The sequence below is a fragment of the Seriola dumerili genome, unplaced genomic scaffold, assembly GCF_002260705.1.
Source record: "Seriola dumerili isolate Sdu_G_001 unplaced genomic scaffold, Sdu_1.0 BDQW01000478.1, whole genome shotgun sequence".
NCBI lineage: Eukaryota > Metazoa > Chordata > Actinopteri > Carangiformes > Carangidae > Seriola > Seriola dumerili.
In genome coordinates this window covers 3,018,547-3,035,928 of record NW_019174733.1, presented here as the reverse complement: position 1 = coordinate 3,035,928, position 17,382 = coordinate 3,018,547, and the positions used below count along the sequence as shown (strand labels likewise).

The window sequence follows — 17,382 nt, the reverse complement described above, 5'->3', positions numbered from 1 at the left end:
TGACATCCTCCTTTGCCAATATGATGTTTACTTTCCAGAACTGGTTTTTCCAGATTGTGTGAAGTGTTTCTGAACATTGCAACTTGTTTGAATAGGTAAACCTGAAGCTGTACTTGAAGTACAGTACTTTTTTTTCTGCAGGTGTATGTTTTGGCATGGGTGTGTTCTTCCCCTAAGCCAAGAAATTCCTCCCTAATGTTCAGCAACAGTTGAGCGAGTCTGATTTCTGATTTCTTTTTTTCTCACAGCTGTAATGTTTACTAAAAAGCCAAAGTAAAGCCAAGAGGCCATCCATTGACCCTGCTGAACAGTGTCAGTCTGGTATGTGTTCCTCTATTTAAATAGAGCTTTTCTCTTGAGATTGAGTCTCTGGAGCTGTTCAAAGACCACTTAATTTTACTAGGGGAGTTTCAGCCATGCAGTTAATCACGTCTGTATTGTTTACGCGCCTGAAAAAAAGTTATTCAGACTTTGCCTTGTTATTCAAAAGCCTCAAGGACTTGGAAGTTTAAGATTTTAAAGGAGAATATAATCACTGCTATTTTCAGTGCATGCGTTTGTAAAACAGCTGGAGCGTCACCAAATGTTCAGACTCAAAAAAGAATGTTCAATGGGCATTACACTTAATTTTCCAACATAATTCAGAACAAAAGGCGAAACTGCACCTGTCTGTGTGTGAGTGACATTTTAATGAGTGAGGAGTTTGGAAGATTTCTGCAAAAAGATAAGAAGATTATTTGCTGTCAAGTTTGTGGTTCCAAACCCCCCACAGCCCAGTCAATCAGTAGAGTTAATTATTTATAATACTGAAGTGGATGTAATTGCAATATTTTTTCATACAATTGAATTGTCAGTGTTTGTGTTGGTTTTATTATGTTTTCATTTGCGCAACTTGGAGTCACAGATTTCCACCATTTCTCCATTACTTTTAGCTCCTTCAACTACACCCTTCATGTTTAGATAACTGTTTCAACTTCTGTGCTCACTTGCTAACACAGTTTTAATCACAACCTGTGGTGTTGTGTTATAGCTGAATCTGCACCTGGATGTTTTATAATCAAACTGTAATTTTCTTTTTCTTTTTTGCGCAACTTGGAGTCACAGATTTCCACCATTTCTCCATTACTTTTAGCTCCTTCAACTACACCCTTCATGTTTAGATAACTGTTTCAACTTCTGTGCTCACTTGCTAACACAGTTTTAATCACAACCTGTGGTGTTGTGTTATAGCTGAATCTGCACCTGGATGTTTTATAATCAAACTGTAATTTTCTTTTTCTTTTTCTTTTTTTTTTAAATTAGTCACAATCTTCTCACATAACCCCCAACTCCCCACCCAGCAGCCCCCGGGGGCACTGGCACCCTGTTTGGGAATCCCTGTTTTGAATGATACAGAAAGTGTGAACAGGTTGAACAGGACTGTTGGAGTCATGTCCCTGCTGTGTGTTTGTTGTGAGAACAGTTCTTTACCTCTGTGCATGCACGCACAGGGGTAATTTCAAGCTGTGTAATCTCAGTGACTCAATGCTTTTTTTCATATTTGGTAGATGTTTTATGTGTGAAATTCTATCCCAGAATCCTTTGAGACCAAACTCAGGAAGAGGTCATACATATTTATTTGGCTCACGTCTTTAACTTTCATGGTTTTGTCTTCTTTTATCTCTTGTATGCCTTTTTTTCCCCCCACAAAAGATAGGAACTTCCTTGTAATGTTACTATTCTCTTCACAGCTTGTTTTGACTGCTGCGCCACTCTCAAAAACAGAAACTGTGAACGGCAGGAAGCCATAATAGCAGGAATAGAAATTATCTCTCGTGTCCCAAAGTCGGCTAACTTTGCCTTCAAGATGATAAGGCTGCTAATAATAAGAGTCTCATACTTGGTTGTGGACACTCTTGACTGAGGAAGTAATTAAGTTCAAGCAGTTTATCAGTGACTGGCCGGAGATGTGCTGTCTTTGTGTGATAAAGAGGAGCTGGTGAGGTATGCCCTTTCTCTCAAGTGTCCACCCCACCCTATTTTACATCCTCTCCTCCTCCTCCATCCACTTCCCTTAGGGGAAGCCCAAAGCGGATAGAGGCTAAGAGCCACAAAACTCAGCCATCATGTCACTCATCCTTCGGCCTGTCCCTCCCCGCTCTCCTCAAATGTCCAATCAGGCTAATTTTAGCCCGTGTTAGAGGGCTGTGTTAAATTTGGCAGTGTGTCCCCTAAGCGTGCCACGATGCAGATCCATTTGTACCGACTGTGTGCATGGAAAGGCACGCTCTCTTTCTTGTTTTCATTTTTGAAATGGTTTTCCCATGTGCCTTCTATTTTACAGTGAGCAGAATTAGCATAGGAAGAGCTATTTGTAAGGGGGGAAGGGGGCTACACAGCATTAGCAGACATGTGATACAGTTTTTAGAATGCCTTTCCCGTTCAATGATCAGAAAAAAAAGCTGCTTTTAGCATCCAAACACATAATTGAACATGTTAACAGTGGACAGAGGTAGAATACAGTACATTAAGTCACTGCTGCTGAGACACTGTGTTATGTAAACACCTATGACTCGTGGCGGCTCATTACAGCTATTTGAAACCCACTGTGTGCTGTCGTTAAAGAGTAGCCTTTTGGAAAATCCAATCTTTGAATATAATAGCCAAGGAAAATGTCTGCATTTTCACACCATAGGCTCTCACTTTTCGTAACTGTCCATGAAAGTGAAGATAAGAGTAGTGCGATAAGTAAGAAAATGTGGCTTATTATGACAGGACTCTGAGCTAAAGACAGAGAGAGGCTCAAACACAGCTGAGTTTTACTGGCTTCCAGTGGCTTCATATGCATCTCTTATCTCTTCAGTGTTACATAAAGCTGTAATGTCACCACTGGCCTGCAGCTACGGTATGCCCCCCACTTAAAGTCCTGATGTGTTTTCTAAACATACACACACAACACTGACATATTTGTCCATAATGCTGAACTACAAGCCTTAGTGCAGAGAGTGTATTAGAATGAATATGTTATAAAGCGGAGAAGCCAGAAGCCACCATTTGTTTACAGTGGCAGGTATGATGAATGAACACCTTGCAGACAGTGAATATAAAACAAACCAGTGTTGTACATGGGAATACGCAGGATACTAAGTGGGTGTATGAATTAATTTTGGTTCTCCGGACACTTCCTCCCCACTTTCAAGTACTTTAAATGTAACCGCATTATTCACCGTCCAAACAAAGTTATGATGTTATCCAAAGAAAAGAGGAAAAAAGGCATTGTGTGTTAGTTCAGATTGAATTCTCTATTTCAAAACACCACAAACAAGTGATTACGTAACATTCCTGTGTTGTTTTTTTTGTTTTTTTCCACAGACAGTGAGATGGTCCCACTGGACTGCCTGCGTCCTCGTTCTTTTGCAGCCGCCCACCAGGCCTCTATTCAGCGAAATGGCGATGACCCTCGCCTTTCCATCAGCCTGTGTGACCTAAGCCTGCAGCAGCAGGAGATGCATCTGGAGGAAGATGATGAGGAAGAGGAACGGCTACAACCCTTGAGCTCCAACTCCTGCCATGTGCCCCAAAACTCTCAAAACTCACAGCAGTGTTCGCTGCTGCCCAGCCATTTGGACACTGATCTACACTTCCACTCGATGCACGGCATCCATGTAACTGTGCTGGATAAGCACACGGTTGCACGGCTGGATCACCGTGGTGACGAGAGGACCCTGGTGTTCACCAGCCGGCCGATGCGCTGCTCAGAGACTGTGTTTGTCAAGGTGAAGGCAGGTGTCACGCGGCCTGGTTCTCTTTCTTATGGTGTGACATCATGTGACCCCACCACCCTGAGGCCCAGTGACCTCCCATCCAACCCAGAGTCCCTGGTTGACCGCAAGGAATTCTGGGCCATGTGTCGGCTGGCGGTGCCACTCCACAGTGGGGATATCTTGGGCTTTGTGGTGAACTCAGATGGGGAGGTCATGATGAGCCATAATGGCATCAGTGCAGGGATGCAGCTGTGTGTCGATAACTCCAGGCCACTCTGGATGTTCTACGGTCTGCACGGCACCATCACACAACTCAGGATTTTAGGTATGTTCACGTGATCTTTGCTACATACAGTATCTTACAAATGTCTGTCAGCTGCCTAAAAACAGCTATATAATCTTAAATATGTTTGGGAATATAAAACAAAATCTTTTTAAATTTGACAGTTCAAGAAAAAAGGAGACTTTCACAATAAGGGACTGTTATTATTCCCTCAGAAAACAACTTGTCCTCAAACATAATTGCTGAGTTTCATTCATTTCCAGTGCCTTCATATTCCTATTCAGATCATTGCTTGCAGTAAGGCGACTGGGACATCTAACCTCTAACTCTATACTGTTACATTATACTTTCATCTATTTAAGGTAAAGAAATCCCATATTTCATCTAAGCAAAAATAAAATGTACCTTCACAGACCAACAGTTTCTTATTAGCGTTAGTTTTAGCATTAGTTCAAATATTTAATTAAACCATGGTTCCAGGAATTGAACATGTTTCACAGATCTTCACAGGACGTCATTAGTAATTTTCCATTCAGAATGTAATCCAGTCTCTGATCCTTCAGTGACCTATGGAGGATGACTTCCCACTCAGCCGAGTCATGAAATAGTTTCCCCCTCCTTTGCTGTCTGGGCTGCTCTCTTGACTTTTTATCAACTCATATATCTCTTAGGAATTTACATTCTACTCCCACAGTTTGCACATGAATGTTAACTTTGTACCTTCAGTTGAACAGGATTTCTGTCAGCTCGGGTAGATACCAGCAGGTTTTCACACAATGATACATTAACTGAAAGTACCCTGACGTTAATCATGTGCAGTGTTGAGACTGATGTGGGACCAGATGCGCATTTTAGTTTGAAAAACATAAACATGCTGAAAATATGTTGACAATGTGTGGAGAAACAGTTTTCTGGTTTGTCCTGCAGTGAAGATCTTCAGGACATGTTCTTTGTGGCTGCAGTATTTACAGTATGTTGTGGCAATTTTCACTTAAATTTGGAGAATTTCAAAAGACAGTTTAGGAGAGAAAATGAAGTCCCTGATATCACGAGTCAAGAACATTTGACATCCTGCACACATATTCAGCGAAGAGGTAAATGAGCTTCACTAAAATTTGCTCAAATCCAATTTATGTTTCAAATATTTAGTATGACTTGTTGAGGTTTAAGAGTCCTGCACTTAAAGGATTTTAAATTCTCAATTTTTCATAAGAAATAGCTGAAGTGTTGCTTGGACATTGCATATTATGATGTGACTGAAATATACAGTGCAGCAAGCACAAGTGTGAGTGCTTTTGATTTGTTTACAGTCGCTGCAGCTAAAGACGCTCTTCTTAATTCTCTGAAAAACATCCTCATCCAGCAGTGTTGCATTCTGGTTAAGTTGATAATGATTCTGTCAAAGCAGGTTATAGTTCTTTTCACTGGAAATTCATAATTAGAGGTAGAGTTTTCTGAGAAACTTCACAGATGGTTAGAATTCACTGGTTTTCTTAGAATTTGTTGATTCCCCTAATTCTTTCTCATGATTCATTTCTGGATTACAGTTCCTCCTCTCCTCTCTTTCATGTAGTCAGTCAGACCAGGGCTGAGGAGGTTATTTCTGTCCTGCGTGGGCTCCCAGCAGCCAGCATTATGTATCAGGAGGGGGGCCCATGATAGCTCCTCATGATGCCCTCCATATGCATTATTAAAATGTAATTGCACGGAGGTTTGAGATGCTGGGTTTTCCACCCACAGCACATTCCCATAACAGTGGTCCTCCAATCGTCTCTGTATGTCCTCTTTTCCTCGTGCACCTCACACCACCCCCCACCCCCCACCCCCCGATTCTTTGGGGTTTGAGCGTTCTTCGACTCATTACCCACTCCAGCTGTGGGGAGTGCATTTGTGACGTCTCTGCTCACCCACTCGCTGCAGCCGCACGCCATGAGTTGCCATGGAAACATCTAGCCACTGAGGCAAGTGACAGTTTGTCATGGCGGGGTGTTGTCGAGCCTGTGAAGTGGAACAGATGGAAGTCTGCTACTCTCACGTGTTCATTTTATCCGTGTTATATTAGAAATGAAGATTTTATCATTTCATCTACGATACTCAGAATCAATAACGGCTCACATTATGTCCTCATTACAGGTGTCCTGCTCTGGGTTTACATATGTTTCTGCATGTGCTCAGCTGTAAACTTAAAGCTGCTATAATCAATGTTTTCATATTAACAATCGATCAAATGATTAAGAGTATGGGAAAGGGGTCACTCTTATTGACAACCCACAGCTCTACGACGCATTCTAGCATCATTTGGCTCATTGTTTTGAATTTATGGTCTACAGTTTAATGTTTTGGTTCAGGGTCATCGTTTTCAGTGTCATTTTCAGCCGCATCAGGAAGCTGTTTTCTGTGAAAAAGCTCAAAACAAACAATCAAGCAAATAACAAATTATAATAAAACTGGTTATCACACTGTCCCTAATCATGGTAGTATAATAAAAAATAGAAACTTCTGTATTGTAACCCTACTTAAATCTTTCCTTGTACTTTCTGATAAGTTATTGTTGTATGTGCATCTTTGCTACAAAGAGCACTGTGCTGTATTTTTGACTGATATCTATTTATAGTGGGTTTTTAGGACAATGTTGTTTTTTTCGGCCCTAAGTAATGCCAGCAGTCTGAGAGGCAAGACCAGTGGCATCACTGCACCACATGCTGCTGCAACTTGAGCTCATTGCTTTGACCACATGATAATCACTGAAGACCACAGATGATTATATCAACATTTTTATTAACTCAGATGTTCTCTCATCTGGATTCTGGTAGCAGGTCAGTAAAAGAGACTTCAGTAAGAAAATCAACCTGAACCAACAAAAGGGTTCCCCGCCCCCTTCTCTCTCTCTCCATCCCAGTGGAAATTACACTTACCACGCACCAATAGGCAGACAAAGTTAGGAACTAGCTGGTTGCTAAAGAGCCAGGAGCTAAAAACAGAGCTAAAAGGAGAGCGAATATCAAACTTAGATTTACCAGGTGGATGTGCTGGATGTGTAAATAAATAGTTGTTTGCTTGCAAGTTCACCATATCAACTTAGAAGGTGATATTATTTCCGTGTTGTGTTTACAGCTTGTTTCCATTACCCACAAGTGGCCAAAAGAGAAAAAATAAATAAATCAGCTGATGCAGGTTTAAAAACCTGATTCAGACACCAACAGAAAATGAAATAGCCTGATGGGCCGCGACAGAATTCTCTAGGTTTGATAAGCAAGTGTTGAAAGCCACCATACACATTCTCCACCACAAATAAGTCCCCTGTGCTGCCTGCATAGCAAAAGACATTCACATACTCATTCCTGGTGGCACAGGCAGCAGTAAATTCATAATACATGGGAAGATGAAAGGTACCCTTGATGATAGGGTACATGAATAGACATGAAGGTTATCCATTCTGCCTTATTAGAGTTGACCGAGACATTTGCTAACAGCCGGGCTGCCACATAGGTCGTGTTAAGTGGGTAACGGAAGGGTGTATAAATGCTACTGTATGCATACTGTAGGATGTATACAGAATCAACAAATAGATGACTCTCACTAAATCTGGAGATGTTTATTCAGAAGTCCTGTGCTCATGCAGACTTTGCTACAACTGTTGATTTTTTTTTAGCAGGAAACTGGCTGTTGCATGACTAAAAAGCTACTATGGTTTGTTTATGTAGGCTGAAACTGAGACTGCAGTGGTTGAAGTGGACCAGGGAGAAGGCATCAGTACGGAGCGATGGATCAGAGCACGTAGCTAGAGTTATGCAACTAAACTGTATACATTTTTGTGTTAACAACAGACCACATAAATGTGTGTTTTTGTTTTTTACGCTTCAATTTAAATTTTTTTCTCTGTAATTTCTCACCATTTTTGGTTCTTTTTTTTTGCCGTTTCTCCACTTCACATTCATTTTAGGAAAATTTGGATAAGACAATTCTGGGATAGGATGTGACCTACCAATATTAGATAATTTGACACACAGAAGGATGTCAGTGCTAAGCAAATGGCCAGCCTGACAGTGTTGAAATATTTCTGCCATGGTCAGTTGAAGGACAATGTTTAAACAACAATGCAGTGTGCCTGCCAGGCAAACTAGATCAGAATTTGTCCATGGAATCAGGGTCAGTATTCTCATCTGTTAGGAGACATGAGATACCAATATGTGAACTGATGCCAAAGCCGGTGGTGCAGCTCGGGACAGATCATACGGGACAGACAACAGATAGTCTGTGGAAGCGTTTTGTACCCTACCCAGAGGGATCATGGGCTCATGAAGGAGGAGGGAGGAGAGGGTGGGGGTGCCTGGTGTCTCTGACGAGACTACACCAACTCATAGGCTCTTGACTCACTCACACCCACCCACATGCAGACACTGTGGACTCACAAGTCATCTGCTTGGTGATAGAACAGATTTAATGTGTGTGTGTGTGTGTGTGTGTGTGTGTGTGTGTGTGTGTGTGTGTGTGTGTGTGTGTGTGTGTGTGTGTGTGTGAGTGTGAGTGTGTGTGAGTGACAGAGACAGTGAGAGAGATGCAACAAGACATCCACTCTCCTCCATTTACTAATTACCAGCTCTGACTACTAACATCTCAGAGATGCACAGTGTGAATGATGGAAATATTTGACTCCTTTTACTTTCATTGATTATCTGTATGCCTTGAATCTTTGGTGTGACCCAGATGTCTCTTCTGTACCGTCAGGTTCATCTCTTCACCCAGACCTCCGAGGCCCGTCGGTTCCCGGCTCCCCATCCTGTACACCCAACACCCCCACAATGCTTTGCAGCGGCAACTCAGAGCCCAACCTCAGCACGCCCTTGAACATCAACCTCAATTCAAGCCTCAACTCCAACTACCACACGGTCTTTTCTTCCTCCACAGGTTTGTACATATGGTCCAATTTATCCCTTTCTCTTTTCTTTCTTCATTCTCCATCTTTCCTCACTTGAAGTGGAAGATTTGCCAAATTTTAATTTTGAGAAAAACCAGATCATCCTCACAAATGAAGTATTTACATATGCATGTATGTGCATGTATTCCGTGTCCAGATTGTTGTGATTTTTTTCTTTTGTGTTTATCGTTTTTTTTTGTTTATGAAACTGATTAAGACGTAGACATGCAGGAGAGCAATAAAACAGCCAGCAGCATACAAACACTGGCTAAACAGCACCAAGACATCGACTCACGATATGCATGTTCGAAGCAAACATGAAGCAAATATTTACCTCAGTGATGTGAAGCAGTTATACCCAACATCACTGCAGTCCCAAGCTGCAGACAGCATGACAGGACAACTCCTGGCAGATAATGGCGGCAGAAGGAGCAAGAATTGCAACACAGACACAATTATTCCTCCATAAAGTTGTCCTGACGCTTCATGAGTAGAGAAAAACAGTGGGCAGGGTATTGAGAGCTTAAATAAAAAGGTGCGTTGGACATATGCTGCAGCGAACAGAGCCTGTCAGAGTGTGTTGTCTGCCTGAACTACCCTGAGGGTTCCCTCCATCTTTTGGCAATGTTTCTTTTTGTTTTCTCTCTCACACTCAGTCACACATCCCTTAAGTCTTTTCTCTCATCACCTCAGGTACAACCCCGAGCTCTCCATTCTCCAGCCATCCAGAGTCCCCTACCTTCCCATCCTGCTCGTGGAGTGACGAATGCACCATTTGCTACGAGAACGTGGTGGACACGGTCCTCTACGCCTGTGGACACATGTGTCTCTGCTACGCCTGCGGCCTCAAACTCAAGAAGATGGCCAATGCTTGCTGCCCCATCTGTAGGAGGACAATCAAAGATATCATCAAGACGTACAGGAGCACGTAGGCTCGTGTTAAACACCGTGTCGCATCATCAGGCTCAGCTCAAGGTTGTCGAAGCCATGTAAAGACTTTGTTAAGATGGACACAGCACAAGTGAAAGCCCCACTTGTTTGTGTGTGCAATCTGGCTCAGGTACTCTACAGCAGGACTTTAAACTCCATCATTATAACATTTTATCCATGTTGTGTCTAATGCTCATCATTGGAAGGCTCACAGTGGTCCTTTCCTGTGAAGACCCAGCAATGAGATTCATCAGAAACCATCAAAAAATACAGTGTTGATCAACAGGAACAGCAGATTGGACCTTGACCTACTATTGTCCAGTGATTTGTGCATCTGTTGAGGAGAAAGAGTAATCTGAAGAGGCATCTGTCAGACTTCATGCAGAGTAACCCTTCATTCTGCGGGCTATACGGTAGATACCAGTAAGAAATGAGTAGAAAGACAGAGAGAGAAAATGTTGCAGCATTTCTAAAATAAGCCATTTTTGAATGAGTAGAAAATGCTCCTCATGCAATAAAACACAATGAAATGCCTAAACCTAAAGGGTAAAGTAATCCTTATCTCAGTTGTATAATAAATGAAGTGTTTTGTTGGATATTTCACGACCTGCTGTGCTTCTGTGAACTTCAGGCAAGGCGAGATTGTGCGAAGGGTAAAAAAGTGTGAACGTTGTCACCATAGAAGGTCACGCTTGCGGTGAAATGAGGATGTAAATCAGTGAGGAGGGAAGCGAGGGAGGAGAGAGAGAATGTTGTAAGTGTGGGATGTAGACAGGGGCACATGCGCTGTGTGTCTGCACATCGTTTCAATGCCACGAAGAGGGTTTGCTCACTCAGGCAAACCACATACATAAGAAGTTTGTATAAAAGCCTGTAAAATGCGGGACTTGCATGGATTACATGTCCTGCTTCTTGGCAGCCGTCCCCCGCCACCTAGTGCTGCTCAGTAAGCCTGCCGGATGCTGCAATTGGACAAGTCATCTAAATAAACATTGGTGGGCAGTGAAGTATTTTTAAAATGTTGAAAGAGCACATAAGGATGCAAGAAACCCATGAAACACTAAGTTACAGATGGCTTTGCTTACTTCAGGTTACGCACTCCTCTTTCATTATGTACATTAAAGTAAAACATGAATACTCGCTTTCACTGATGATGTATTTCAGTGCACTGTGTCTTCAAGTGGAAAGAAATTCACACGTGTGCAGTTAGTGACAAGGATGTAGCTTGTTATTGTGGGACATTGTGAGAATTACATTTGCATATCAGTTTCTGAGTGCTGCTCTCCGTCTGTAAAAGCAAACTCCAAGGACATTTTCACTTGACTAATCTCATGCATTATGTACTGCTTTGAATTGTTAAGAAATACAAGCTATTTTCAGGTGTTATTTTGGCCTTGCTGAAACATCACTCAGTAATCTGTAAAGTGGTAAGTGCTGATTTTTTTTTTTTTTTCAAAGTTTTGAAGCTTGTCATCTCGCAGCTGTGGAGGGAAAACTAGCAGTTATGTTGTAAAAGGTTTGCGTCACAGTTAAGTTTTTCTTGTGTGCCTTTAAAAACAGAAGTCTGGACACACTCTGGTATGTTAGGCTCCTCTCTCTAAAAAAAAAACCAAAAAAAAACCAAGAGGAATACTGAGGTTCATATTCATCTTAAAGTCACTCTTACACGAGTGTGATGTCTCTGATGTGAGCAGGTGTAACCACACAACCTACCAATACAAAGCTGTTGTGTTTGACTTTGAAGCAAACATTTCAGTGCGTTTAACATCAGTGTGCGAATTTATTCACTGCCTAAGATGAAATGTTTAAATATCGCCTTGTCCCCTCTGTCACTGCATTGCATAATACTGGAATTTTGTTGTGCTTTAGAGACGCCCAGCCTTTACATTTCTACCTGTTTTCTTCCTGACCAAATATGACCCAGAGGAAATGAAATATTGTGAAACATTTTTGATAGAAAAATGGTATTGATGAGTGTAATATTAACTGTACATTAGGAGGATTATTTATTTTGTCAGTGCTACTATAAAAAAATATCACTGTTTATTTTATATGTATGGCTATAGTGTCCAAAATGTAAGAGTATTTCATCGTTACATAGTCAAAGATTATAGAAAACTTTATTCTCATGAAAGACTCAGTGGTTGTGACAGCTGATTTTCACTTGAAGGAGTAGTGTGGATGATGTTTTGGGAAATACGCTCATTCACTTTGCGGCAAAGAATTAGACAAGAAGATCAATACCACTCTCCAGTGGTGGAATGTAACAAAGTACATTTACTCAAATTATAGAGCCTGATGTTATACTAATACTCATCTATATTTCAGAGGGAAACATTCTTTTTACTGCACTAAAGGTTATCTGAAAGCTGTAGTTATTAGTTACTTTGCAAAGTAAGATTTTACACACAAAACATAATTGGCTTATAAAATGTGATGTATTGTTATAGAATAAAGCAGCTAACAGAATAAACTGATTGAAATGAGGTCATCTGTGACCGTGCTACAGCTTTGAAATGCTACTGACACACCAATACATCAGGAATAGTTAACATTATAATAACGTGTATGGGACATTTTTCCGAGCGAGCCGTTTTTACTTATTATACTTAAAGTGCATTAGATTTAACATTGCATACTAGCTTACTTTTACAGTAATATAATTATAGTTTTATAATCACAGTATATCCAATGACAATGTGACAATGCGAAAGGTGTTGCTTGTATATATGAACCCACAGAGTTCTCACCTGAAACTGCAGCTCCCTTCAGCTTCACAGAGTTATATTGTGAGTTTTAGCTGATTGTTTAGCCGTCCAGACTTCAACTTTACTGTTTCGGTTCACTCTCACTGCTCTCATCATGTCGTCACAGCAGGCAGCCGCTTTCAGCGAAAATGCTCTGAAAACCCATTGTACACTACCGGCTAAGCACCAAACAGCAGACACACACAGTTACCGAACAGCTGAACCAGACCAAACACAGAGCTTATAGAAACACAACTCCAAATGAATGATTATGTTGCTACATAACTCTTTGTCCCTGGTGAATTTTGTTAACTCTGAACAGAGTATAGTTGTATCCCCTGTTTCCAGTCTTTATGCTAAGCTAACCACCTGCTAGCTAAAGTCACTCACAAAGGTGAGAGTGGTATCAGTCTATTCATCTAACTCTTAAATAAGCATATTTCCCAAAATGTCAAACATCTACTTTAATGTCATATACTGAAATATGGTATTAGAAGGGAATGAAATGTGTAAAATTGCCGTTGGTTACTTATTAGTTGGTAAAATTATGTTGTGCATATTTAAATTCTATCTTGACTTTGTGTTGTAGTGAAGCAGGCGTGCGTAGTTCCCCATATGGTCATAATTCTGACAGCCTGTTTTTCAAATGTGACCAAATATTTGCAGTCCAAACAAAACAAAACCAGCAAGTAAGTGAAGGTGGGCATTGTGCACTTTGGACAAGAAAATCAGCTCATAACTTTGGTTTCCTGGACTTGGGATTTCTATTTGACGTTAAAAAAAAATAAAATAAAATAAAAAAATGGTTTCTGAATTTGCTAATTATGTTCAGTTTGTTAAATAAAGTTTAAGTCTGAATCACTGGCTTTGTACCTGCTTTTATTTCTTATTAATTACATGGAAAAAAAAATTGAGCCCATCCAGCTCTTCTTCGTGTCTACAGGAGAGCCTGTCTACTTAGGTTCAGGCATTCAACTCAGATTGCAACAAACTTAGAACTGGCCATTTCCATTTCTTATTATGTTTTATGCACAGCAGGAAACTGAAGTCAATCTGGCACAGAAGATGCCATACGAGAGAGCATTAGTGCCATTACCTTTTCCCAAAACGTACATTATTTGATGATGGATTAACCTCTTAACGCAAGAAAATTCAAATTGAACAACAGTTAGAGAACAAAAAGGCAGCCATCTCTCAGATGCCTAACACCCAACACAATCACTCTCCACAGTAGTATACTTGACTAACATCCTGCCATATACTATATGAATAACAAAGGCAAGGGCTTTTAGTAAACAGCTATAACTCAGAGAGAAACTGTTTAGAGTTGTGGTATGTAGACCTGGCCAGAGTGAACATCATCTGTTATTTACTACCCCGCGGGCCTGGCTCTAATGCAGCACTGTTTTATGCTGCACTCCAATAGGCACCAATACAACCCATGACGTCCGGACATGAAACAGGCAGCGGTGGCTGCCATTCATGGCCAAGTGTTCTCAGAGGTGAGAGGGAAATACACAGGCAGTGTCTGTGAAAGTGACATGAATACAGTATATCTCACTGGTGTCTGTGTACACACAGACTTTCCACTCAGACCTCTCAGTGAACCTCGCTGCTGGCCTCCTGAAGGCTTAAGGGCTTGGTAGACTTGTTTGAGCTGTGTTGCGGTATCGCCTCTAGACAGCTGTTTGGTCAAACACGCACATCATCTATTAAGTATCAAATTTGTATTCCAAAAAAGCTTTACACTATTGATTCTGAATTTTAACGGGACATCAGACAGTCTGAGTTTGTGTTTCTTCCTCTCTTGTAGTTAAGGCTTTAAGCTTTTGGTGTTCAGAGTGATGTAAAATCTTTTCCTCAGTCAGATTTGCAGTGTCGAGGGACAGACTGTGAGGAGACGTGCAGTTATATCAAAAAGAGCAACTTTGTTGATAGTCTAAAGTATCAATTGAGTAATTCACCCCTACACTATCTAATTACAGTATTGATGAAGACAGAGGTGAAGGTGACTGTGATGCTGTGTCCGATCTGCACCTAGATGCTGAGTGCTGCTGCCCTCCAGTGGCCAGAAACCGCAACAACACCTTGTGCACAGCACAGAAAACCCCTCAGCAACAACACCATCAGCAATGTGAAGATTTAGACATTACAAAATGTTGAAATGTTTAAAAAATATATTGAAAGAAAATGCACAGAAACGTTCAGACTTTTTTTTCTCACAATAACATAAATCATTTTGGCAAAATATGCAAAATCTACTTCCTACTGTAGTTTTTTTCAGAGCTTTAAATCACATCTTACAGTCTTCATCAGTTTGCACAGCTTTAAAACTACTATTTCTAAAGTCAAGAATGAACCTCCACACTAAATGTTTACATTTTGAGTTTTGATTTACACAATACAATACAATACAACAACTTTTGACTGATGTACACAACTTCCATATTTGAGCATATTTGAGCTGGGGTGTCTTTACCTCACCTGCACATCTTGCATTTCTTTTTTCCTATTTCTTACATCAATAATGTACTATTTGCAAGCATAAATAAACTCATAGCCTCCTCTCCACATGAGTACAACAATCAAGGAAATGCAGACACAATGACACACACTCAGTAGCCAAACATGTTACAGTATAAAGATGACCAACAAACACTCATAACTTAGTTTCAAGCCAGTGAGTGGAGTATGAGTGTAGAGATCCCAATAGAGGAAACTGACAGTGGGATGGACATATTTCAGATTCAATTCCTGTGGGCTGTAGATCTTATTATATTTCAGGCACCAAATCCAATATATCAGCAATATGCAGTGTCTGACACTGGAAAACTGCATCAGTGTTTTGATTTGGTGTTTCTCTGATTATAGCTGATGGCGACACTATTACAAGACAACTCCACACTGGTAAGTTAAACTTTTGCTTTGTCAGTTGATGCTAAATTAAGCAGCCCAGTAACCACAGAATGAAAGCCATCTAAACCAAAGTCAAATGTGCAAGTTCTCCCAAAGCAGAAACTCTCGGAGTTGAATTGCACCACGACCTGGCTCAAAGCTATGGTTAAGAAATGAAAGGGATGTCAGGCAACCAAGTGTGATCTAATTTATTTGAATAACAGCATCAAGCTGGTCAAACACTTCAATTGTATTGTATATACACAGATAGGGTTTATACTAAACATAAACACATTCAATATTGAGATGTTTTACTTTTTCCAAAGCAGAAAGCTTTTAATGCAAGACAACAGAGATGTGAGAAAGTCTGAAGACTTGAAGGTTCTGTAAACTATCGTCAGTGAAACTAGATGTCGCACTACACCACCAGTATCTCAGACCAACACAAATACTTTGACGGCCGCAACCCCCGTCCCCCTCCCTTCACGTTTTCAGTCAGCAAGGTGTTACGAAGCCCAATGAACGCGGACAGTGAACATAACAAGAAGCACAACTGAACAAAGTTAGCGCGTGTACACCAGAGCCAACACAAACACAATCGTCCACAACCATTAGAGCATGCTAGCATTGCCGCGACTGCAGTAAGCCAGCTAGCCACAAAAAAACATTTGCCAAACAAATTCAAATAAGGATAACAGCAAGTTAGCTAGCAGGTCATCGTGCATTCTGCAGACGGTCACTAATGAAAACAGACATAACATTATGTTGTAATGTGTACTTACACATTGAGGAGAAGAAAAGGTAGTTCCGAGTTAAGCTGGAGCCCTTTAGCAGCTTATGGGACTCTCCATCTTGGAGAACCCAGACTTGGCTCCACGGATGGAATGGGAAAAAATTTAGCCTGAGACTTATCCGCTGGGTCCGGACAGGAAAGACACTAGCTAAGCCGGTAAAAAGTTTACCTGAACTTTATGGATGTTTTGACCGGGATTTAAGTGAATAGTCTTCATGGCCAGTCCGCCATTGCTCTGGTCTTATCTCTTTATTTGTGATGGGCTTTTTCAGCCAAAAAACGCACTTTCCTTAATGTGTTTGGCCTTGGAGGTATGTACTCTACTGAGTGCCATTCTAGTTATTACAATACTTAGAACTTACATTGTGCTATGTTCTCTTTCCACTTGCAATCCAAATGTTAGTATTTTTTTTTTAAATTAACATTTACATCTCAAGTCTCAAATCCTCAAATTTGTGGGTAATTCTGATTTGATCTAAGTATGTCATTCTAGTCCCCCACGTCTGCAATACAATTAAGAGGCATAACATTAGCAGTGGTTATGGCCTTTGATACATTACATTATAATTATATTGTTTATTATACACCACATTAATTTGCAAGTAATTCAGGAGATACTTACCCCCTTCTCACATAACTTTCATTAACAGTATGGTGACTGCCAAACAATATACCACGTGTAGCATTAAAAATACTCTTACAACAATGATGAAATTAGGCTGATTTTGGTTTAGTGTTGTTGAAATAATCATTTCTACAAGTGTGCCAATATAAAAATACAATCCATTATTTCATCTTTAGTTTTCATCTTTGTGTTATATTTTGGATCTAGGGTTACATGATATGCAATAACTATTGGTTTTATCAAATAGGCTAGTAAAAAACACTGAGGCAATTATGTGACTTCCTCCCTACTAACAGAACAAGAAAATGTCAAAAGAAAAAATGTTCTTTTTCTATTTCAAATGTTAAAGTTTTTTAGTGGCCCCTTTGCCTTTTGTTATGTTGGCAGACAGTAGAGGTGACAGAAAATGAGAAGGGCAACAACTGGGGCCATTGCAATTACAGAGTCA

General features: G+C 40.6%; 1 protein-coding gene across 1 annotated transcript in view; it reads left to right on the top strand.

The window, feature by feature from the left end:
• LOC111235349 (E3 ubiquitin-protein ligase NEURL1-like) overlaps window positions 1-13,430 on the top strand; it is a 32,281-nt gene extending 18,851 nt beyond the window's left edge. The window contains exons 4-6 of the mRNA XM_022763780.1: window positions 3,352-4,068; window positions 8,755-8,934; window positions 9,638-13,430. Coding sequence (XP_022619501.1) covers window positions 3,352-4,068; window positions 8,755-8,934; window positions 9,638-9,876 — 1,136 coding nt within the window. The 3' untranslated portion in view covers window positions 9,877-13,430. The remainder of the gene's footprint in view (window positions 1-3,351; window positions 4,069-8,754; window positions 8,935-9,637) is intronic.
• Window positions 13,431-17,382: the final 3,952 nt, after the last annotated feature.